General features: G+C 39.9%; 1 protein-coding gene across 2 annotated transcripts in view; it reads right to left on the reverse strand.

Moving 5' to 3' along the window:
* Window positions 1–25,891, reverse strand: part of slc15a4 (solute carrier family 15 member 4) — an 89,876-nt gene that overhangs the window by 54,197 nt on the left and 9,788 nt on the right. For both annotated transcript variants that reach the window (XM_061906887.1, XM_061906888.1), the window contains exons 3-5: window positions 10,653–10,945; window positions 7,986–8,130; window positions 7,750–7,827 (exon numbers count right to left, since the gene is read on the reverse strand). In XM_061906887.1, coding sequence (XP_061762871.1) covers window positions 7,750–7,827; window positions 7,986–8,130; window positions 10,653–10,945 — 516 coding nt within the window. The remainder of the gene's footprint in view (window positions 1–7,749; window positions 7,828–7,985; window positions 8,131–10,652; window positions 10,946–25,891) is intronic.

Genomic DNA, 25,891 nt, shown 5'->3' on the forward strand with positions numbered 1-25,891 from the left:
CATATTCCAAATGTTTTCAGCCTAAATTAAGTTATTCCTGTATTATTCCTTTTCCGGAATAAGGGTAGACACTACTAAACAACAACACATGGCGCTATCTTCACCGTGATAAACTGAAGTTGACCAACTTTTGGCAGAACTGCTTTTTGATGGACTCCTGCCTCATCAATAACACATTGGCCCAGAGCTAGTGGGCAGTCTAGGGTGGAGTTGGCTCGGTTTCAAATGTCACATTACCCATCTGTTAAACAAATTATCCAAATATGTTGGCCTGTTCTTTCACCTTCGTCATTATCTTCCTCTTTATGCTCTACTTACCTTATACAAAACTCTCTTTGAACCACATCTTAACTACTGTAATATCATCTGGTGTAACACCTTTCCATCCATCCATCCATCATCTTCCGCTTATCCGAGGTCGGGTCGCGGGGGCAGCAGCCTAAGCAGGGAAGCCCAGACTTCCCTATCTACAGCCACTTCGTCTAGCTCTTCCCGGGGGATACCGAGGCGTTCCCAGGCCAGCCGGGAGACATAGTCTTCCCAACGTGTCCTGGGTCTTCCCCGTGGCCTCCTACCAGCTGGACGTGCCCTAAACACATCCCTAGGGAGGTGTTCGGGTGGCATCCTGACCAGATGCCCGAACCACCTCATCTGGCTCCTCTCGATGTGGAGGAGCAGCGGCTTTACGTTGAGCTCCTTCCGGATGGCAGAGCTTCTCACCCTATCTCTAAGGGAGAGCCCCGCCACCCGGCGGAGGAAACTCATTTCGGCCGCTTGTACCCGTGATCTTATCCTTTCAGTCATGACCCAAAGCTCATGACCATAGGTGAGGATGGGAACGTAGATCGACCGGTAAATTGAGAGCTTTGCCTTCCGGCTCAGCTCCTTCTTCACCACAACGGATCGATACAACGTCCGCATTACTGAAGACGCCGCACCGATCCGCCTGTCGATCTCACGATCCACTCTTCCCCCACTCGTGAAAAAGACTCCTAGGTACTTGAACTCCTCCACTTGGGGCAGGGTCTCCTCCCCAACCCGGAGATGGCACTCCACCCTTTTCCGGGCGAGAACCATGGACTCGGACTTGGAGGTGCTGATTCTCATTCCGGTCGCTTCACACTCGGCTGCGAACCAATCCAGTGAGAGCTGAAGATCCCGGCCAGATGAAGCCATCAGGACTACATCATCTGCAAAAAGCAGATACCTAATCCCGTGGCCACCAAACCGGATCCCCTGAACGCCTTGGCTGTGCCTAGAAATTCTGTCCATAAAAGTTATGAACAGAATCGGTGACAAAGGACAGCCTTGGCGGAGTCCAACCCTCACTGGAAACGTGTCTGACTTACTGCCGGCAATGCAGACCAAGCTCTGACACTGATCGTACAGGGAGCGGACTGACACAATAAGACAGTCCGGTACCCCATACTCTCTGAGCACTCCCCACAGGACTTCCCGAGGGACACGGTCGAATGCCTTCTCCAAGTCCTTTCCTACCTACCTTCACAAATTAGAATCCATGCAAAAGAAAATTATACGGGCCCTGTCATGGTCCAAATTTAATGCCCCCGGTCGTCATCTATTTCATAAATATCATCTCTTAAGACTGACAGAGTTCAATATTTATCAAAATGCTTGTTTAACCTATCAAGTCATTTACAGGCTGAATCTTAGGCTCTGTAGCTTGGTTCCTATCTACCATCCCCAGCATGCCCACAACACTCGTAACTTAGATCTGATAACAGGTAAACATCGTTTACTGGCTTGTACCGCTCGCAGTGTCGTATGCAGGGGACCAAACATTTGGAACCAGCTTAATGAGAGCCTCAAGATGCTGTATCCATTTGTCCAACTTCAAAAATAAACTGAAAACTTACCTATTAACCACATATCTTCAATGCCTCATGTGGGGTAGACTACTGTTGGGTTTTGCATGGTTGAATGAATGTATGTGTATGCTTGCTTTAGTACTATTATCTTGTGTTTATCAAATAGCGTTGTTGTTGTTTTGTTTTTGTTGTTGTGCTTGCTACCATGTTTAGCGGTTTAGCTCGGTTGGTAGAGTGGCCGTGCCAGCAACTTGAGGGTTGCAGGTTCGATTCCCGCTTCCGCCATCCTAGTCACTGCCGTTGTGTCCTTGGGCAAGACACTTTACCCACCTGCTCCCAGTGCCACCCACACTGGTTTGAATGTAACTTAAATATTGGGTTTCACTATGTAAAGCGCTTTGAGTCACTAGAGAAAAAGCGCTATATAAATATAATTCACTTCACTTCACTAATCTTTCCATGTATATATTGTCCTTTGGAACCCCTGTTAAAAGCTTCTTCTAGCTTATTTGGGGGACCCTTTCACGTACCAACATCTTTAAATGATGATATTCACCATTATTCTAATTGTTATATGGTATTGTGAATAAACTTGTAAACTTGTAGACAGTTGCTTTGTAGGGTCTCATTTTTTGGTATTAAATGAAGTTTTACTTTCGTAGCTGAATGTACAAATGCAGCTACCGAAGTAGCAGCTGGTTGCATCAGCTCTGTGCTCTTTTAAAGACTGTTATATCCTCTGTGTTCTTTAACTGTTTGTATGCCACTGGGAATCCATTGTGTGAATGCCACTTATCTTGTTCTATACCAAATTTCATCTATTTATTATTCTTCCATAGCTTTTTTCATCCACCTAAAGCGGGGGTCGGGCGACCCGCGGCTCAAAAGCCGCATGCGGCTCTTTAGCGCCGCCCTAGTTGCTCTCTGGAGCTTTTTCAAAAATGTATGAAAAATGGAAACAGATGAGGGAAAAAAAAATATGAAAAATATATTTTTTGTTTTAATATGGTTTCTGTAGGAGGACAAACATGACACAAACCTCCCTAATTCTTATAAAGCACACTGTTTTTATTAAACATGCTTCACTGATTGAAGTATTTGGCGAAAGCCGTTTTGTCCTTCTAATTTTGGAGGTCCTTGAACTCACCTTAGTTTGTTTACATGTTTACATGTACAACTTTCTCCGACATGTTTTAAGCCACTTTTTTTTCTGTCTCATTTTGACCACCAAACTTTTAACACTGTGCATTTCTGGTCACTGCATGACTGCAAGCTAATCGATGCTAACATGCTATTTAGGCTAGCTATATGTACATATTGCATCATTATGCCTCATTTGTAGCTACATTTGAGCTCATTTTGTTTCCTTTAAGTCATCTTAATTCACTTTATATCTCATGACACACTATCTGTATGTGATATGGCTTTTATTTTTATGTGGCTCCAAACATATTTGTTTTTGTATTTTTGGTCCGAATATGGCTCTTTCAACATTTTAAGTTGCCGACCCAAGCCCTATAGCTACTATCATTCATCCGATTGATCTGTTCAAACATCAAAACATTCAGCGCATTCAGGACAAGCATTTCCCAAAATTACAGATTTTACGCTAATTCATAATTTTACGGTATTTTCATTATTTTAAATATCACCCAGTTTATCAACCATTTTCAACCATTCCGCCATCAAAACATTTGTCTCGATAAGAACAAAAAAAATCCTGGTTTGTCTGGTATTCATGATTCTCCATAGTATTGAACAATATAATGGGTACTGTTTCCCCCCATAAAATTAACCTTGACTGCACGTACATTTTCCACACTATCAGGAAATACATTTGTTGTGGTAACAAACATTTATTAAGTCTGAAATTAGCCCAAATTCAGTATTGTTGCAGAAATGCATTGCGGTTAACCATGTCATTTTGGCCTATTGCTTTAAGAGTAAACAGGAGGATCAATCTTTGTAGCTCAACAAATAGTCACTTTTGTAGCTCATATGCATTATATTATTTCTCATTTGTCCCTTATTACCTTTAACTTAATTATTGTTTATTATGTTTTGTGTAACGTATGTATTGTAACTGTTCATTCCATGGAAGGGATTATTAGTTTCACAAAGCCAAAAAAAAAAAAAAAAGAGTTCATTGAAATGGTTTTGTAATGTCAAACAGCGTGACTTCAGCAGTGATATGTGTAATGATGCTTTCATGTTATGTTGGCTGACTTATGTATACTAGGTGTAATCAATTAGGGTCTTGTCAGATTTTGTAGAAAAACATGGATCGTTACAATCATGGTTTGATTGTCAAAGATGGTTAGTAATGTAATCAGTGATATTTCTACCTGAAATTTTCGCCCAAAAATGTCCTATTCCTCAACTGATGTACGATCATATTTGACACAGCATGATCATAATGTAAGACATTTTTCCATTGTGTTATGTAGTTACAGATGATGAATGGTTAGCCAAAAGTGTGTGATTGGTTTGAGAAGGTATCTTGACGTTGTGAAAGTTTGATAAAAATTTAATTCTGGACTCCCTACCCACAATCTTTACTTTCAGCTGAGCTTTTACGCCATTCTAATAAAACAGTTGAAGTAATAATCTACATTTTATGTTGTGAGTGCGTTAAACTAATCCAACCACAGAAGTAAAGCTCGACCTACCGCTCAGAATACAAGCTCGGCAGCAGGCGGTTGCTTCAATAAGACGTCTGACAGTGATCGTGGATAACAAAAGGAATGGTTTTGTCTTGTCGGGAGAACAACTTTTATTGGCCTTGAATCTGGTATTTCCATAGGGTACCTTTTTCTTTGTCCATTTCTAAATGCGGTTTTCCTACCTGTGGCTCAAAAGTAAATGGTGAAAGCAGCCACATTTACTCATGCTACAGAATGGCCCGAGGGTCAAAAATGAGTGAGGACGCATGCACGTGAATAAAATCAGTGCCGGTAAAGGAACCTATAGTTAACATGTTATTATTGCGTTAACTTTGACAGCCCTAGTTTTACCATTTTTGGTGGACTTTTTGTATATGCGCTGCAAACACATAATTCCTCCATTGTGGGATAAATAAAGCTTATCCAATTCATCCTAGAGCAGGGGTCGGGAACCTTTTTGGCTGAGAGAACCAAGAATCCAAATATTTTACAATGTATTTCCGTAAAAGCCATATAATATTTTTTCCAACACTCAACACAACTAAACGCTTGCATTTTTAAGTAAGACCAACATTTCTAGAGTACAATAGGTCTCTTATTCTTTGTAATAACATTGTTATTCCGAAGCGGGGTGTGGCCTGCGGGCCTGCAGCGAAGCGGGGTGTGCCACGACCGGCCTCGAAATTAGCGACAGGTGCGTAGATGGCCCACCTGGGCCTTGTTATCTAATCACCTGTTGCTCTGTTATAAGCAGCAGCCAGGAGGAGAGACGGGGTTGGGGCTGGAGCCAGAGCGCGAACAAGAACGAAAGAGAAAAAGACAATTGCTGGAAAGCAACTGAGAGACTTATTGAAAAATAAAACAATATTATAACCCTGAAACAGGCTCTCATGTCGGTGCTTGGTGGTCTGAAGAACCCCCAGGAGGGCAAGCCCCACACTAATCAATAATAAATAAATAACTACTGACCATTAACGCAACTTCTTGAACAGGTGTGGTAGAAACGGATGGATGGATTAAAAATGCATGACAATGTTTTATATTTTAAACGTTATTTTTAACACTGTGATTACTAGGGGAATTATGCATTACTTATCGTGTTAAGCAATGTCAGCTAAGATTTATCGGAGAGCCTGATGCAGTCATCAAAAGAGCCACATCTTGCTCGCGAGCCATAGGTTCCCTACCCCTGTCCTAGAGTATAAAGGTAGCTATATGGTTGTTATTTCATGTTTAGAAGATTCAAACAATATAAAAAAAAAACATATTTAAAAAGGCGTAAACAGTTTTTTTACCCGTCAGCGATCCTGTTCTGTCTCCCTGTAATGTTTGTCTGATCTTGAATGGGATTGTGCTGAAAATTGTAATTTTCCTTCAGGGATTAATAAAGTATTTCTGATTCTGAAAATTAAACTCCTACTTTGTGAAAATGTGTTTATTGCGGTCATTACCGGTACCAATTAACCGCGATAAACGAGGGACGACTGTAACTGACTCTTAACAATCGATTGTTGATCCACATTAGCAATGATAACCGCGGTAAAACACACAAAGTTTAGTATTACCGTTTTAAATTAAATTGATCAAAAAACTATCATTGTTCGCTAGCTTAAATGTTGACGTGAAAACAAGAGGTATTAACATATTTCCCCATTAAAAAACAACATATCAAGCCCTTAACTTAAACACATGGCTGTCTGAGCAACTAACATATTTACTGTACACATTGAACCTACAAGTTGTGCTCTCTTTGACAGAGTGCTCGTTCTTTACTAAGGGGCATACGAGACGTCGGTATCTTTACGGTGTGTTCAAGGACCGCTGAACAGGGTAGGACGCCACAATGACCGCAATAAATAATAATAGATTTTATTTGTTACACACTTATCATCGAAAAAAACATCTTAAAGTGCTACAGGACACACTAATATTTGAAACAATAAAAGCTCAACAATTAAAACAAATACAATACTAAATCCATCCATCCATCCATTTCCACTGCTTGTCCCTTATGGGGCACTAAAACCCCATCATTGAAGCATAAGAGAACATGCAAATGATTGAGTTTTCTAAAATCCATTCATCCATCAATTTCCTACCGCTTATTACCCTTTGGGGTGATGGGGGGTGCTGGTGCCTAGCTCAGCTACAATGAGGCGGAAGGCAGCGTACACCCTGGACGAGTCGCCACCTCATCGCAGGAGTTTTATAACAGTGTGTCAATTTATTTAATTATTTTAAAAAACGAAACTTGGTCAAAAAATGTATTTGTGTGTATACCGTATTTTTCGGACAAAGTCGCAGTTTTTTTCAGAGTTTGGCCACGGGTGCGACTTATACTCAGGAGCGACTTATGTGTGAAATTATTAACACATTACCGTAAAATATCCATCCATCCATCCATTTTCTACCGCTTATTCCCTTTCGGGGTCGCGGGGGGCGCTGGCGCCTATCTCAGCTACAATCCGGCGGAAGGCGGGGTACACCCTGGACAAGTCGCCACCTCATCGCAGCCGTAAAATATCAAACAATATTATTTAACTCATTCACGTAAGAGACTAGACGTATGAGATTTCATGGGATTTAGCGATTAGGAGTGACAGATTGTTTGGTAAACATATAGCATGTTCTATATGTTATAGTTATTTGAATGACTCTTACCATAATATGTTAGGTTAACATACCAGGCACCTTCTCAGTTGGTTATTTATGCGTCATATAACGTACACTTATTCAGCCTGTTGTTCACTGTTCTTTATTTATTTTAAATTGCCTTCCAAATGTCTATTCTTGGTGTTGGGTTTCATCAAATAAATTTCCCCCAAAAAATGCGACCTATGTATGTTTTTTTTCTTCTTTATTGTGCATTTTCGGCAGGTGCGACTTATACTCCGGAGCGACTTATACTCCGAAAAATACGGTATCTGTGATTTTTTTCACGTTAAAGTATTCAAGGACTCAAGGAAATGTATTGTCAGACCAGCATGAGACACATGAGATGAATGACACAAAGTTTTAGAACCCAAGGTTCAAGATTTAGCCCAATGAATATATATATATATATATATATATATATATATATATATATATATATATATATATATATATATATATATATATATATATATAAACGTTTTTTTCCTTCTTTATTGTGCATTTTCGGCAGGTGCGACTTATACTCCGAAAAATATGGTAACTACAATTTGAGCAAATTCAAAAATAATTGAACATTTGGTCCATTTATTGTGTATAGTTACCCTGGAGTCAGCAGTGCTGTTCAAGGCAGCATCTGGAATTTTCAAATGGAGCCCTTGCAAAATGTACGTTGTCTGCATCTGCAACACAAAGAAGATTTGCACTACAGTGTTTAAGAGTTTACTTTAAGTGGACATATCAACTTAAAACGCATGCTTATGTCTGCACCTACATTTGGCTTTTGGGGTACAATGACAGGAAATACAGTATGTGTCTCACAGAGTCATAGTTGATTTACCTGAAAATACACCATCCAGTATGGAATAAGGGCTAAAAAAACAGGTAGGACTTTCACCAGCGATTTCACTTCCTCCACTTTTTCTTCTGCAAATTTTCCTCCGTAGGTCACTTTGGCACCATCCAATAGCGTTGGTTTATTATTTCTAAGGAAAAAAAAAAGTAAAGAAATTAAGTCTCAAGTGGGACTGACAGCATGGAATTACCAAAATAATTAAAAATGATTTAAGCGACACCAAAGCATTAAGAGAGAGGCTTATTTTGTCTTTTAGTGAACATCTTACGTACCCTTAAACAGCACTTCTAGAGATATGAAAGAAACGTTATACTATAAAGCATGGGTGTCAAACTCTGGGCCGCCAGGTAATTTCATTTGGCCCTTGAGGCAATAATAAATTAACATTAGAGCTGGCCCGCCGGTATTATACAGTGGCAGTGCCGCTGTATCACCGCATTCAACGCTAATTGTCATACTTGCCAACCCTCCCGATTTTTACAGGAGAATCCCGAATTTCAGTGCCCCACCCTCAAAAATCTCCCGGGTCAACCATTCTCCCGAATTTCACCCCGGACAACAATATTGAGGGCGTGCCTAAAAGGTACTGCTTTTAGCATCCTCTACAACCTGTTGTCACGTCCGCTTTTCCTCCATACAAACAGTGTGCCGGCCCAGTCACGTAATATATGCGGCTTCTACACACACACAAGTGAATGCAAAGCATACTTGGTCAACAGCCATACAGGTCACACTGACTACTTTAACACCGTTACACCACACTGTGAACCCACACCAAACAAGAATGACAAATACATTTCAGGGGAACATCCGCACCGTAACACAACAGAACAAATACCCAGTACCCTTTGCAGCATTAACTCTTTCGGGACGCTACAATATACATCCCCGCTACCAACAAAACTCGATTTTGCATGTCACTATAAAGTTATATAAGCCTTGCTTGTTCAATATTCAATGCAAAACTTGTTTGGGTCCCTATTAAAAGGTTAAGTTGTTCAACTTTGGCCCTCGGCTTTGTTCAGTTTAGAATTTTGGGCCACTCTGTATTTGAGTTTGACACCCCTGCTATAAAGCCTATAATCCTCAACTCTGTAGAAATAAAAAAAGAAGGCCTTCTTGAAAGACAGTAGGATTGGGCCAATTTGAAAATGCAATGTCATGTTTTTTAACAATGTTTTGAGCTAGTTGAGTTATGAGATGAGATACAACTTTTTTATGATATAAAATGAAGGAGCAACACCGATCTGGCTGTGTCATTTTAAAATAAAATACTCATGTGCAAAACCTGTAGATGAGACGTGTTTTGCTATGCCTACTAGAGATGCGCGGTTTGCGGTCTCACCCGCGGAGTCCGCGGATAAACCTCGGGTTGGGCGGGTGACATGACGAAAAAAGTGATTTTAATTAGATTCGGGCGGGTGGCGGTTGAACCATCCGGAAATATTTGATATTTATCGTTCTGGGATCGGTATCCTTTGCTATTTAAAGAGTCATTTAAGACCTGTGTCATAAAGAGAAGAAGACAATAGGAGACGTGATTATTCTCTTGAATGACTGCCGGCAGTAACCCAGATAATAAGTATTAGGGCATGCTATGAAGCCATTGACTTTGTCGCCTTCTACAACATGTACGATCTGCTTGTCAGTCCAGCATCATGTTGTGTGTGGCTTCCGCAGCAACACGCACACGACTGCAAGGCATACTGGGTGACACAGAGTACACTAATGGTTGTGATATAAACAATTTTAACACTCTTAGTAATATGTGCCATGCTGTGAAGCCACACAATACAAGATCAACAAACACATTTCAGGAGAACATCCTCACAGTAACACAACATAAACGCAACACAACAAATACCCAGAATCCTTTGTATATGTGACAAATCCTGACTATTTTATACACCCCTCTAGCAGCAAACCCCACCATCCCCCCCCGTGCGTCGGTAAATGGGCGGGGTTGGGGGCGTAAAATATATTCAGGAATTGTCACGGATACAAAGGATTCTGGGTATTTGTTGTGTTGCGTTTATGTTGTGTTACTGTGAGGATGTTCTCCCGAAATGTGTTTGTCAATCTTGTTTGGTGTGGCTTCACAGCATAAGCATATTAGTAAGTGTTAAAGTTGTTTATATCACAACCATCAGTGTACTCTGTATCACCCAGTATGCCTTTCAATCTTGTACGTGTGATTGCGGAAGCTGCACACAACATGTTGCCGGACTAACAATCGGTTCGTACATGTTGTTGAAGGTGTCAAAGGCAATGGCTTCACAGCACGCCCATATTCTTGTCATCAGGATGAACGCTATTGGATAGTGAGAACATTGGCGGCTCCAATTGTCTTCATTACTCTGTAAAACAGGTTTAAATAGCTCCGTGAGTGGTAAAGGTGGCCGACCTCTGATGTATTTCAGCGGGCGGTTGGCGGACGGGCACGGTTCTGATAAAATGTTGATTTGGGTGGACGGCGGGTGGATGACGACTTTGGTGATGCGGTTGCGGATGATATGATTGCCTATCTGCGCATCTCTAATGCCTACATTAAAGTCTAGCATTGCGTTTATTTGTAACACAGCAATATTAGTCAGCTGTGCGTATTGTTAACTATGTGAAACAACTGACAAACCGACAAGCATTATGTCTCACCGAAGTAAGTCAGGCTCCTTAGGCTTTGAAGAGCAACATGCAAAGCTGAGTATCTTGAACATATCCGTGAACGCGCTGCCATCAGCCGGCTTGGTGATGAAGACGGTGCGACCCATGAGGAATACCAGGAAGGAAATCCCGAGACACACAGTGGGAATGATGTAGCCAAGCTCAAAGCTGACATTCTGCTGGATGTAGGCCACACCTCCCAGTGACAGAATGGCTCCCAAATTGATGCACCAGTAGAACCAGTTGAAGAATCTACGCGTGGCCTCCGGTCCTCTATCTTTGACCTATTGGACAAATTCATTATGAAAAATAAAAAGTGGCTATTTCATCACATTATTTTACATTGCATTTCCACACTTCAAGCACAAACACAAAGTAACAACATGAACATTCAGGATAGTTTAGGGGTCGATCACAATTTAGTGAGTTTAAATAAATTAATAACAGATGCGATCAGGAGGAAAAATAATGTCTATTAATAAATAGACTTCCTTATTTATTAAACACTGTTCACCAACTCAGACCTACTCAGTGGCCGAGTGGTTAGAGTGTCCGCCCTGAGATCGGTAGGTTGTGAGTTCAAACCCCGGCTGAGTCATACCAAAGACTATAAAAATGGGACCCATTACCTCCCTGCTTGGCACTCAGCATTAAGGGTTGGAATTGGGGGTTAAAACACCAAAAATAATTCCCGGGCGCGGCACCTCTGCTGCCCACTGCTCCCCTCACCTCCCAGGGGGTGATCAAGGGTGATGGGTCAAATGCAGAAAATAATTTCGCCACACCTAGTGTGTGTGTGAAAATCATTGGTACTTTAACTTTAAATTATGAACAAAAGCATTTCAAAAGCCTTTTTTTTTTTTGCTATGACTCAAAGGTTAAGATAAAATTGGATCTGAAATAATTGGGAAACTAATTAAAAAAAATATATAATAAATGTGTAATTATTATTTTTTTACCGGTAGAGTTAATTTAGAATTTTTTTTTTAGCAAATAATAAAGAATGTCAATACGACCGACAATATTAAATACAAAAGTTGCTTTCAATCGGCCAAGTCTATTTATAGTAAACTTAATCCAAAGTTGCATGACAGCATCTTTTATTTAACAGCTAATTACAGAAACAATAAAACAACAATTTTGCTTTTGGCCCCAATGCATTTAGATTAGATTAGATTAGATAAAATTAGATTAGGTAGTACTTTATTTATTCCTTCAGGAAAATTGAAATTTTCAGCACAATCCCATTCAAGATCAGACCAACGTTACAGGGAGACAGAACAGGATGGCTGACGGGTCTGCCGGCTTCCAGCGCCCCTTACAAAAAAGGTGAGATACAGGTAAACAAGTGGGGGGAATGGGAGAAAAAAAATTGAAGATTAAAATAAAATAAATCGGTCTAAACCTGGGCCCTGGAGAAGGGGTCCAGACTGAGGCCAAGGGAAAAAAACAACAACAACTCATAGCCATAGTACACATCCCTCTCACATGTGTGTAAGAGGAAACAACTAAAATCAAAGAACACAAAGGACATGAAAGACATTAAAGCAGTGGATACAACCAGCCACTTCTACATACAGCTATGAATAAAAAGTAAAAGAAACATATCCACTGTGGTGGCCTCTACGGTGCTCCACGCCATCATCATAGATCACATAAATACAGTTATTGCTATAATAAATATGGGGAGTAATGTAGTGCTGCAGCTATTGATTATTTTAGTAATTGCGTAATCATTCGATCAGTTTGTTTGATTAATCGAATAAGCGGATAAAACACTTAACAGCCCCAAAAGCATATTTTAGGGATAATAGTTGACATGAACATTTTTGCTGCTTTCAATAACCTTATTTTTTTCTAATGAATGCACTTCATCATCAAGAAAAATCATCTATAACATGTGAGCATTGATGAAAATAATACCTACTCCTGTTCAACGTTCCCTCTAAAGTGCACACCTGCGCATTTGCGCATTGCTCACACGCCCTCTGCGCACAGCAAATCTATGCTGCGCACAAAGTCAAATCCCGTCTGAACTATAAACAAAATACACAGATAACAATTTGTTCTGTATTAGAGATGCGCGGTTTGCGGTTTCATCCGCGGATAAACCGCGGGTCGGGCGGTTGACATGATGAAAAAATTGATTTTAATTAGATTCGGGCGGGTGGCGGTTGAACCATCCGGAGACATTTTATATACATGGTTCTGGGATCGGTATTCTTTGCCATTCAAAGAACCATTTAAGACCTGTTTCATTAAGCGAAGAAGACAATAGGAGACGCTAATATTCTCTGGAAAGACTACCGGAGAAATAAAAAAGAAGGCATTCTTGAAAGACAGTAGGATTGGGCCAATTTGAAAATGCACTGTCATGTTTTTTAACCATGTTTTGAGCTAGTTGAGTTATAAGATGAGATACAACTTTTTTAAGATATAAAATGAAGGAGCAACACCGATCTGGCTGTGTCATTTTAAGATAAAAGACTCATGTGCAAAACCTGTAGATGAGACGTGTTTTGCTATGCCTACTAGAGATGCGCGGTTTGCGGTCTCATCCGCAGAGTCCGCGGATAAACCTCGGGTTGGGCGGTTGACATCACGAAAAAAGTGATTTTAATTAGATTCGGGCGGGTGGCGGTTGAACCATCCGGAAATATTTGATATTTATCGTTCTGGGATCGGTATCCTTTGCCATTTAAAGAGCCATTTAAGACCCGTGTCATAAAGAGAAGAAGACAATAGGAGACGTGATTATTCTCTCGAATGACTGCCTGCAGTCACCCAGATAATAAGTATTTGGGCGTGCTATGAAGCCATTGGCTATGTCGCCTTCTACAGCATGTACGATCTGCTTGTCAATCCAGTATCATGTTGTGTGCGGCTTCCGCAGCGACACGCACACGACTGCAAGGCATACTGGGTGACAGAGTACACTAATGGTTGTCATATAAACAATTTCAACACTCTTAGTAATATGCGCCATGCTGTGAAGCCACACCAATTAAGAACGACAAACACATTTCGGGAGAACATCCTCACAGTAACACAACATAAACACAACACAACAAATACCCACAATCCTTTGTATTTATGACACCCTGACTATTTTATACACCCCGCTAGCAGCAAACCCCCTCCGTGCGTCGGTAAGGTGGGCGAGGTTGGGGGCGCAGGGCTGTAAAATATATTCAGGAATTGTCACGGGTACAAAGGATTGTGGGTATTTGTTGTGTTGCGTTTATGTTGTGTTACTGTGAGGATGTTCTCCCGAAATGTGTTTGTGAATCTTGTGTTGTGTGGCTTAACAGCGTGGCGCATATTAGTAAGTGTTAAAGTTGTTTACATAACAACCATCAGTGTACTCTGTATCACCCAGTATGCCTTTCAATCCTGTACGTGTGATTGCGGAAGCTGCACACAACATGTTGCCGGACCAACAATCGGTTCGTACATGTTGTTGAAGATGTTTAAGGCAATGGATTTCCAGTACGCCCATATTATTGTCATCAGGATGAACCTTATTGGATAGTTGTGAGAACGTTAGTGGCACGAATTGACTTCTTTACTCTGTGAAACAGTTTAAAATAGCTCTTTGAGTGGTCAAGGCGGCCGACCTTTGATGTATTTCAGCGGGCGGTTGGCGGGCGGGTACGGTCCTGATAAAATGTTGGTTCGGGTGGTCGGCGGGTGGATGACGACTTTGGTGAAGCGGTTGCGGATGATATATTTGTCCATCCGCGCATCTCTATTCTGTATGATTTTGCAATGCAACAGTGAGTAACAGGTGACGGCAAGCGGCCACAACAGGGATAACAATATTTGTCAACACTGTTAAATTATTGAGTCTGTAGAGATGCTTTAAAGAGGGCAGGAATTCCATCCATTACACAAATCTGTTTGTTTGCCGTAACAACAACAGAAATATAGTTTTAAAAAAAAGTATCTCGCAAAACTGGTCATTGTCTGCCGTACAAACCCGGCTAAACTAACTATTTGTCATCCGTCATATCGACAGCAGCCCTTCTCTCTCTCTCTTGCTCCAACTCACGCAGTCAAGGCACTTCGCCAGTGACGCATTTATGGCCACCCAAAAAGTCGGATAACTCCAACACCACACAAAGTGTCAATTCCAGATCGTTACACTATGACTCCCCAAACAGATGTACTTATTTTACTGTCATTTATTAAGGAATGTTAATTTGTTTTATGAATATTAATCATGGAACACTGTCACTAAACTACAGAAATGCTAACAAAAAGATATATTAAGCGGAACTAAATGTGATCTGGGCAGCACAGTGGTAGAGGTGTTAGTGCGTCCGCCTCACAATACGAAGGTCCCGAGTAGTCCTGGGTTCAATCCCGGGCTCGGGATCTTTCTGTGTGGAGTTTGCACGTCCTACCCGTGACTGCGTGGGTTCCCTCCGGGTACTCCGGCTTCCTCCCACCTCCAAAAGACATGCACCTGGGGATAGGTTGATTGGAATCACTAAATTGGCCCTAGTGTGTGAATGTGAATGTTGTCTATCTGTGGTGGCCCTGCGATTAGTTGGCGACTTGTCCAGGGTGTACAAGCGTCTTCCGCCCGATTGTAGCTAAAATAGGGGTACAAATTATTTCCAAAGATGGACCCCCACCTAGACTTAAAATACTATACCACACAGCTCATGAAAAACAAGATTGTATTTGTTATATTTATTTAAGTGGGCCAAATCACATATGTTATAAAAAAATCTAATGGAAATAGAATGCGGTCAGTTGATTATTAAAATATAAAATGTAACTTGTTTTTAAGTCAGCTTTGGGACAGGTGTGCTGCTGGTGTGGCCAAAGTGTGCACATCGTATGTTGCTCAAATGCTCTCTGATGAGTGCTCAGGGAGTTTTTTGCATTTGCTCATAGACATAAACAATTAGAGCAGGGGTGTCGAACTCAAATACAGAGTGGGCCCAAATTTTAAACGGAACAAAGCCGCGGGCCAAGGTTGAACAAATTAACCTTTTAATAAGGACCCAAACAAGTTTTGCATTAAATATTGAACAAGCAAGGCTTATATAACTTTAGTGACATGCAAAATCCTGTTTCAAATAATAATAATAATAATTAAAAAAATATCAATGGCATATCAAATAAAATTTAGATAAAAATGTTATGCCTTTTTTCTATTTGCAATCTGTATGTGATGGCGGGAGCTGCCATGCAAGGCCCTAACCACGACCCATCAGGACCAAGGGTGACGTGTCTTGCCAAGGACACAACTGAAATGACAACGTTGGTAGAAGGTGGGGATCAAACCAGGAACCCTTTAGGTTGCTGGCACGGCCACTCTGCCAACCGCGCCACGCCGTCCCTGACGTTTGAAAAGACTACCAACATTTTTTGCAAACCAGTAATTATAGTCTGCAAATTATTTGCTGTTGTTGAGTGTCGGTTCTGTCTAGAGCTCGGGAGACTAACCGTGTAATACTCTTCTATATCAGTAGGGGGTAGCTAATTGCTTTGTAGATGTCGGAAACAGCGGGAGGCAGCGTGCGGGTAAAAAAAGTGTCTAATGCTTAAACCAAAATAAACAAAAGGTGAGTGGCCCTAAGAAAAGGCATTGAAGCTTAGGGAAGGATATGCAGAACGAAACTAAAACTGAACTGGCTACAAAGTAAACAAAAACAGAATGCTGGACGACAGCAAAGACTTACTGTGGAGCGAAGACGGCATCAACAAAGTACATCCGAACATGACATGACAATCAACAATGTCCCCACAAAGAAGGATAAAAACAACTGAAATATTCTTGATTGCTAAAACAAAGTAGATGTAGGATATATCGCTCAAAAGGAAGACATGGAACTGCTACAGGAAAATACCAAAAAAGGAGAAAATGACACCAAAATAGGAGCGCTAGACTAGAACTAAAACACTACACACAGGAAAAGAGCAAATAACTCTAAATAAGTCACAGTGTGATGTGACAGGTCGTGATAGTACACCTACTTTGAGACAAGAGCTATATTGATGCATCCAGTTATGGTTTAAAGTCATATCCAATAATTGCGACGATGACATTTTACAGTCAACTGAGTTTCGTTTTTTTAATGATTTCTGCTGGTGGCGTGCCTGCGGATTTTTTCAACGCAAATAACGCGCCTTGCCTTAAAAAAGGTTGAAAAACACTGCTATAGAGGACATCCATCCATTTTCTACCGCTAATCCCTTGGACAGCCCTTACAAAAGTCAGGCGCTGCAAGCTTGCCTGATTCGGCCACATTTTCTGTCACGACTTGTCCAGGGTGTACGCTGCCTTCCGCCCGAGTGGAGATGGAATAGGCTCCAGCACCGCCGCGACCTTGAGAGGGACAAGCGGTAGAAAATGGATGGATGGATGGACTCCTTGTCCAAGACCATCATCCATGGTACCCTGACGACCTCTGGTCCCGGGATGAGTGAGTGAATGAGAGGATAGTGGGGACCAGCGTTGCCAAACACACACTTATTATTATAGCTGAACAATCATTTCATGCTCTGTACAATCAATACTTATGAAAATTATATGATGTAAATAAACAATCGATAATTTGAGCCCTTCAATACGCGGCTAATAGCAAACACAAACTTACATGGTACTTTTCATCCAGGTGGAGGCACTGTTTTGCCAGTGCCAGCATTTTTCCCCCCAAGAGTGCAATCCTTAGTTTATTGTGCACATATGCTGTCTAAAGGTAAAACTGAAATAGCAATGTTGGTAGTTACTTTACGAAAGTAATAAGTTAAAGCCCTGAGGTCACTTTGTTAAAACTGTGTATTTGTTTACATGAGCATGCTCATATAAGTAAGTCGGGTACGCACCGATGTCAGTGTGTTCCTACTTTTAAAAAAAAGACTGTAAAACACAGTGTGTGAGGGATCCAAAACTGCTGGAATAGCTCACTTCCAAATGCGTGCATTGTTTTAAAAGGTGTATCTGACATTGTAACATTTACTGTGCATCCGGAAAGTATTCACAGCGCTTCACTTTGTCCACATTTTGTTATGTTACAGCCTTATACCACAATGGAATCAATTCATTTTTGTCCTCAAAATTCTACACGCCATGTGAATATTTTTTTTTATTAATTTTTGCCAATTCATTAACAAATACAAAAACCAAAACAAATCAGATCTACATAAGTATTCACAGCCTGTGCTCAATACTTTGTTGATGAACCTTTGGCAGATATTACAGCCTCAAGTATTTTTGAACAAATTGATTACAAAGCAATCAAACAATGTACTAATATGAGCTACTTCAACAAACTCTTTGAACTTAAAGTGTTTACAAAGTACAAAGAATAAGAACTATGATAAACATTCTGAATGTATTTCATTCATTCTCAAAATAATCTTGCTTATCTCATCATATGAAATATAACTTACTTCACCAATTATTATTTATTTTCTATTTTGATTACTTATGGATCCTATTGTGAATAAATTGAGAACAGGAAGTGAACAAAAGTTTTAGCAACTGTTATGTAAAAGAAAAAGCATAGGATTAAATAAGCTCTGCTTTTTCCTACTCCTTTTCGAACATGTTGAAAAAAGAAACTGGAAATTTTGATGTATCATGTTGTATGCTTGCATGTTCCAAATAAACTCAAACAATGCCACAAGCTTGGCAAACCTCCCTTTGTGTAATTTTGGCGATTCCTCTTTGCAGCACCTCTAGTGCTCTATCAGATTGGATGGGAAGAGTTGGTTTTCATCCAGGATGTCTCTGTACATCGCTGCATTCATCTTAGTCTAGTCAGAGAGCTGACCAATTATCCGAATGTCACTCTGTCAGAGCTACAACATTCCTCTGTGGAGAGAGGAGAAGCTTCCAGAAGGACAGCCATCCACCAATTAGGCCTGTATGGAATAGTGGCCAGACAGACATTATTTCTTAGTAAAAAGTTTGCCAAAATACACATGAATGACTCTCAGACCATGAAAAACAAAATTCTATGGTCTGATGAGACAAAGATTTAACTATTTGTCATTATTTCCAGGCATCATGTTTGGAGGAAACTAGGATTGTCCCGATACCAATATATATATATCGATACTTTTCAGAATAAAGGAGGCCACAAAAAATGTTCACTATTGGCTTTATCTTAACAGAAAATCTTATGATTAGAGATGTCCAATTATATCGGACTGCTGATATTATCGGCCGATAAATGCTTTAAAATGTAATATCAGAAATTATCGGTTTCAATAAGTAAAATGTATGACTTTTTAAAACGGCGCTGTACGTAGTGGTACACGGACGGAGGAAGAAGTACAGAGCGCCAATAAACCTTAAAGGCACTGCCTATGCGTGCCGGCCCAATCACATACTGTATACGGCTTTTCACACACACAAGTGAATGCAAGGCATATTTGGTCAACAGCCATTAAGGTCACACTGAGGGTGGCCGTATAAACAACTTTAACATTGTTACAAATATGCGCCACACTGTGGAACCCACACCAAACAAGAAAGACAAACATATTTCGGGAGAACATCCGCACCGTAAAACAACAGAACAAAGGCCCAGAAACCCTTGCAGCACTAACTCTTTCGGGATGCTACAATATACACTCCCTGTTATCTTCCCCCCACCCCCGACGTCAACCCCGCCCACCTCGAACTCCTCATGCTCATGTCCCAAATTCCAAGCTGCTGTTTTGAAGCATGTTAAAAAAAAAATGCACTTTGTGACTTCAATAATAAATATGGCAGTGCCATGTTGGCATTTCTTTCCATAACGTGAGTTGATTTATTTTGGAAAACTTTTGTTACATTGTTTAATGCATCCAGCGGAGCATCACAACAAAATTAGGCATAATAATGTGTTAATTCCACGACTGTATATATCGGTATCTATTGATATTGGAATCGGTAATTAAGAGTTGGACAATATTGGAATATCGGGAAAAAAAGCCATTATCAGACACCTCTAATTATGATGCATTAAAAATATGTTTTTTATTGCACTAAAAGAATAATTGTGTCATAAAATACAATCGTGAGCATTCTAGAAAATCTATCTTTTAGTAGTAAGTAAGCAAACAAAGGTTCCTAACTAGTCTGCTGACGTATGAAATAACACATAGTGTCGTTTCCCATGTTATTATTTTGTCATAATTATGAGGGACAAGCGGTAAAATATGGAGTATTAATCTACTTGTTCATTTCCTGTTAATATTTGCTTACTTTCTGTTTTAACATGTTCAATCTACAGTTTTGTTCAAATATAATAAGCACTTATTTCGTTGTTGTTTTGATACTTTATAATAGGTTAAGGTGATACGACACATTTTGGTATCAATCAATACTAAGCAGTTACAGGATTATGCATTGATCATAATTAATGTTCTCCTGTGTCTAGGGACGTGTTTCCTGACTTTATAAACAACAAAGAAAATGACAAAAGATGTAATAAGAAAAAATATTGGTGTAATCATTGTATTATCGGCTTGATACGACTCTTGTACTTGGTATCGTTACAGTCGACATATGTATACATCCCCACGTGTTTAGATCGAGGAGCGCTAGCTTGCTGTTAGCGGTTAGCAATCGTATCCTCCTACGGTGTGTAGTGAAGCATGTTTAGCTATTCCTCGTCCTGCAGGGATGATACTTGTAAGAAACGTATTTATTTGTTGCCATGGAGGGGAGGAATAGTGATTCAGAGGTAGCTATAACACTGCGGATGGACGTTAGCCGCTAGCTACCTAGCTATATTTTAAAGCACCGCTTGTAAAGTGGCGCTTCTGGGTTTATAGCTTCATATTTATCATTTGTTTTTAAGCCAAAATGTACGGTACTTCCTTAGTATCGGTATACCGTACAACCCTAGAGGAAACCAGAAACCGCTCATCACCAGGCCAATACCATCCCTACATCGAAGCATGGTGATGGCAGCACCATGCTGTAGGGATGTTTTTCAGCACCACAAACTGGGATACTATTTAGGATAGAGGGAAAGATGAATGCAGTAATGTACCGAGACATTCTGATTGATAACAAACGCTTTCCATCCAACCTAACGAAGCTTGAGAGGTGCTGCAAAGAGGAATAGGCAAAACTGCCCAGAGATAGGTGTGCCAAGCTTGCGGCATCTTATTCAAAAAGACTTGAGGCTGTAATTGCTGCCAAAGTTGCAATAACAAAGTATTCATTAAAGGCTGTGAATACTTTTGGACATGTGTTTTTTTTTAGTACGTTATTCATAAAAGTTAACAAAAAATAAATGAATAAAATACAAAAATGTACATTGTCCTTATCGGTGTCAATGAGGGATGCCTTGTCTTGGTTTATTCTGTCTTGTGAATTGCATGTTTTACTTTGAAAATTAACTCCTCTCGTTTCAGATCACTTGCCCTTCCTTTTGTGTCATTAATCTGATGTCATCCTTGACCCCCGATTGTTTCCACCTGTATACCATTACCCTCATGTGTCTTATAAGCCCACGCCTCCCCTTGTTCTGTGCCAGATTGTCTCGATTTTGTGTTATTTAGTTTTAGAGCCAATGTGGTGAGTTTTCAGTTTTTCTAAAAGTTCTTTCTTTCCTCATTTTTTTGAGTGACATTTTTGTTGACCTTTTTTAAATTAGACAAAGTGCAGAATTGTCAAAGCCATTGTTTTCTTCCTCCTGCTAGTTTAGTTATTGTAGATATTGAATTGGCCTGACTCTGGAGGTTTGATTGATTGATTGATACTTTTATTAGTAGATTGCACAGTACAGTACATATTCCGTACAATTGACCACTAAATGGTAACACCCGAATAAGTTTTTCAACTTGTTTAAGTCGGGGTCCACGTTAATCAATTCATGGTGAAAAGAAGCTTTCAAAATTAAAGCCTGCCAAAATATTACCTACTCCGCATCTGAGTCCTATCCTTTTGACTAAGCCTGACAATCGGCTATTGTCTGTCGAATTTTGAGAAATTAATGTATTCCATTTTATAATAAGGCTGTAACATAACAAAATTCGGAAAAAGTGAAGTACTGTGAATTATTTCCAGATGCACTCTATAGGTAAAAAAAAAAAGAGAAGCAACATAATAGGTCCCCTGAAAAGTATAATTGGTTACCTGTGAGATCTCTTGCTTAAAACCCCAAAAGGCAGAAGGATGTATAATTTTAAACTACAGAAATGATTCCAATGGTTAGAATCTGGACTTTAGAGCAGGGGTCCCCAAACTTTTTGACCCAGGGGCGGCATTGGGTTAAAATAATTTGGCCGGGGACCGGGCTGTTTGTGTGTGTGTGTGTATATATATATATATATATATATATATATATATATATATATATATATATCACGTCATCAATTGGAAAATGCATTTTTAGACAATGTGATTTGCCTGAGCGGCTAGGAGACTCAGAGTAACAAGCAACAAGCGGTAAAAATGGATTGGAAAGGACAGATTAAAAAAAATATATATATATACAAAAAAAATACAAAAAAAAAAAAATAACATAGGACTTTCCGCGGGCCACATCTCGAACGCTGGCGGGCCGGATCTGGCCCGCGGGCCGTAGTTTGGGGACCCCTGCTTTAGAGTGACATACCAAGCACTGCTTCATGCAGACCAGGCATGAACAGAATGGGTTGTTTATGTAGCAGCGACAGAGGCAGATTTCTACTAAATAGTTCTTCAGAACAGTGATATTATATTGAATATGTGGATGTGTTTTAACCTTAGATTTTATGTTTTTTTTTATGTCTTTGTTGCATTTGTGTTTCTTGCTTGATTATAAAATTATGTCAATTAAGGAGGTGGTCTACAGTAGGGCAGCATTGTTACTTTTTTTAAAATATTCAGTGTTTTATGGTGCATAATTACTATTGTGAATCCCACATTCTATATTTGTAAGTACATTTTGACTGTCACATAATTCAGTAAAAACTAAAGTTAATTCATTTTTTTAAGGTGGTCTGTTTAGTTTTTACTGAAATAGACAGTGTGTACATGAAAATACAAAATGTGGGATTTACAATATTAACTATGAACATTAAAAATATATAAACATTGCTCCTTGACTTCCCAGACCACCTCCTTGGTCGACATCTTTTAGAAACGAGCAACAGCAACACAGATTGGAAACTTTTTTATAGTTGGGATTATGATGTGTTGTAACGTAGCACCTGGTGGTCAGGTGCTAGTGTGTGTGATATAACACCTGGTGATCAGAAGTGTTCATTATGTTGTATTATGCCCAGGTAGCCCAGTTAACTGCCTTCTTTATGCTGTTATGCAAGATACGTGTCACGTGACTTCAAACTTGACACCACATTGGCTGGTTCTGACAGAGTCAGGATCGATTGCTTCAGCACTAATTTAACCGGAAATGAGTCTTGCTTTTTGAACCAGCAATTTTTTTTACACTGAAAAAATCCAGTTCACAATATTCAAACACAAAAAAATCAGTTACATAAATTCAGTGTCAAAAAAAGCTTTTGTAAAAGACATAAATTAACCTCTATAAAACAACTTTCTGCTAAAATCATCATCAAAATGATTATCTGTATTATAGTGCTTTAAGTGTTTTAAGAATATGCTGCAAAAATATGACTCTCTCACAAGTTTTTAAACTGAACTTGCAAGCCACAAGCAATGTTCCCTCTAATTGTTCATGTGTGAGCAAACGCAAAAACTCCCTGAGCATTCATCGGAGCAACATCAGATGTACACACTTTGGCCACACCAGCAGCACACCTGTCCCAAAGCTGACTTAATAACAAGTTAAATGTTTTATTTGACGATTGGCTGGCATTGAGGTGATGCGGTTGCGTTCTCTCGTTGATGCAGTCGGATAAGACACAGCGTGAAGGTAAGAAATTAAGATTTATTATCACTAACAAAACAGACTAAGAACAAAAACACTTGCACAAGGCACTACAGACAAAACAAACAGAACTAGCATGGGAGCTAGAAGAAACTAAGAACGCTAGCATGTGAGCTAGGGAAATAAGCAAAGGAATAGCGTGGAAGCTAACGAGTACAAAAAGTCTGTTACCACAATTGGGGATCAGCGACGTCACCTGTTGCATCGAACACAAACTAGACTGCGAGAACGAATGAACAAAGAAGGCTGGCTTAAATACAGGAACGTAATCACAAGGCAGGTGTGCGTAAAAAACAAGATGCAGGTGACACTAATACGTAACTATGGCTACGGAAACAAACAGGAAGTGCCACCAGGAACTAAGGAAGACAAATACTAAACAGGATGTAATAAAAAGACGTAACTAAAACAGAATATGACATGATCCAAGTAGCGGATAATGACAGACAGAAGTCAATTTCCATGACGTTTTCCAATATAAGTGATTTGGCCCACTTAAATAAATACAACAAATACAATCTTGTTTTTCATGAGCTGTGTGGTATAGTATTTTAGGTCTAGGTGGGGGTCCAGCTTTGGAAATAATTTGTACCCCTTTCAGAGATCACATTTAGTTCTGCTTAATATATATTTTTGTTAGCATTTCTCTAGTCTAGTGACAGCGTTCCAAGATTAATATTCATAAAACAAATTAACATTCCTAATAAATGACAGTTGAATACGCATATCTGTTTGGGGAGTCATAGCGTAACGATCTGGATTTGACACTTTGTGTGGTGTTGGAGTGATCCGATTTTTTGTGTGGAAATAAATGCATCACTGGCGAAGTGCCTTGACTTCTTGCGTTGGAGAAAGTAAGAGAATGAGAACGGCTGCTGTCGATATGACAGATGAAAAAGAGTTTGTTTAAGCCTGGTTTGTACGGCAGACAATGACCAGTTTTGCTAGATAGAAGTTTTTTTTTTACTATATTTCTTTTGTGGTTACGGCCGACAAACAGTTTCGTGTAATGGATGGAATTCCTGGCCTCTTAAAAGTGTCTCTAAAGACTTAATAATTTAACAGTGTTGAAGAATATTGTTTTTTCCCTGTTGTGGCCGCTTGCCGTCACCTGTTACTCACTTTTGCATTGCAAAATCATACAGAACAAATTGTTATCTGTTTATTTTGTTAAAAGTTCAGATGGGATTTGACTTGGCGCACAGCATAGATTTGCTGTGCGCAGAGGGGGTGTGAGCAATGCGCAATTGCGCAGGCGTGCACTTTAGAGGGAACGTTGGCCACAAGTTAATTAACCCCAAATCATGAAAAAGAGAGTACCTAAAACTGAACCTTGAGGAACATCAGTAGTATATGTAAATATGTTACATGACTACTAACTGCATCTGAAGTAAACAGGCTACAGCAACACCTTAGTTACATAAATTGGACTACGAAAAAAAAGTGTAATTGCCACAAAGGCAAGGACTTAAAGGGGTGCCTTGAGGAACGCCTCGGTTAGGTAAATCACAAGTTTGGAGTGTTTTCGTGTCTTAGCCGGGTTAAAATGTAAATGCATGGAGCTGCAAACGTGTTTACAAAGTTCCAAGTTCCTTGATGCAACAGCCGCACTCGAGTGTTGTTGAGAATTTGCAGCACAAATGTTCGTCCCCAAAGTTTTGAACTGAACCCGGGGGCCCGGTATGGTTTCATTCCCGGGCCGGCAGTTGAATAGGTCTGCTACACAAGATCTCAAGATCGGTAGGAATGTTTTACTGCAGCAGATGGTCCTGAGCAAGGTAATTTCCCACAAAATATGATATTTTTAATCTGTTTTGCTACCTTATGCTGCAAGTTTGTAATTTTGACTCTGGCAAAACTGGTGAGGACTACGTAGTCTACGAGTTGCAATTTTGGACTTGTGTGCTGTTGTGGATATTGGACGATTCAGGCTGTCAGTACTCTTTACAGTTTCTCAATATTTTTTTTGTTCTGGAAAGCAGAAGTGTGTCTCTTTCAGTACAGTTTGAACAGAGTTCACCAGTTTAAAGGTCTGTGGCGACTTTCTCTTTGCACTTTTTGAATACAGTAGCTCAGTTAAATCATTTAAACTAAAGATAGACAGATTGCAGGTGGCTTGTGTAATCTGTCACAGTCCCACCACCACCGTGTTTCTGTTTTATTCAAAATAAGGAAATCTGCATCTAACAGCCCATGTATGATGTTCTTGGTTGAATCTGTAAAATAGGCATGTTTGTGTTCATAATTGGCTGATCAGCTAAGTAAAAGTGCACCTCTCTAGCTTAGTCTATTTTTTCAGAAATCTCCTGAAACCTAACCAAAGTGCCATGTGGTCATTGTCTTGTAATTACTTGCTAATGACTTGCACGGACA

The sequence above is a fragment of the Nerophis ophidion genome, linkage group LG07 (assembly GCF_033978795.1).
Source record: "Nerophis ophidion isolate RoL-2023_Sa linkage group LG07, RoL_Noph_v1.0, whole genome shotgun sequence".
Taxonomy (NCBI): Eukaryota; Metazoa; Chordata; class Actinopteri; order Syngnathiformes; family Syngnathidae; genus Nerophis; species Nerophis ophidion.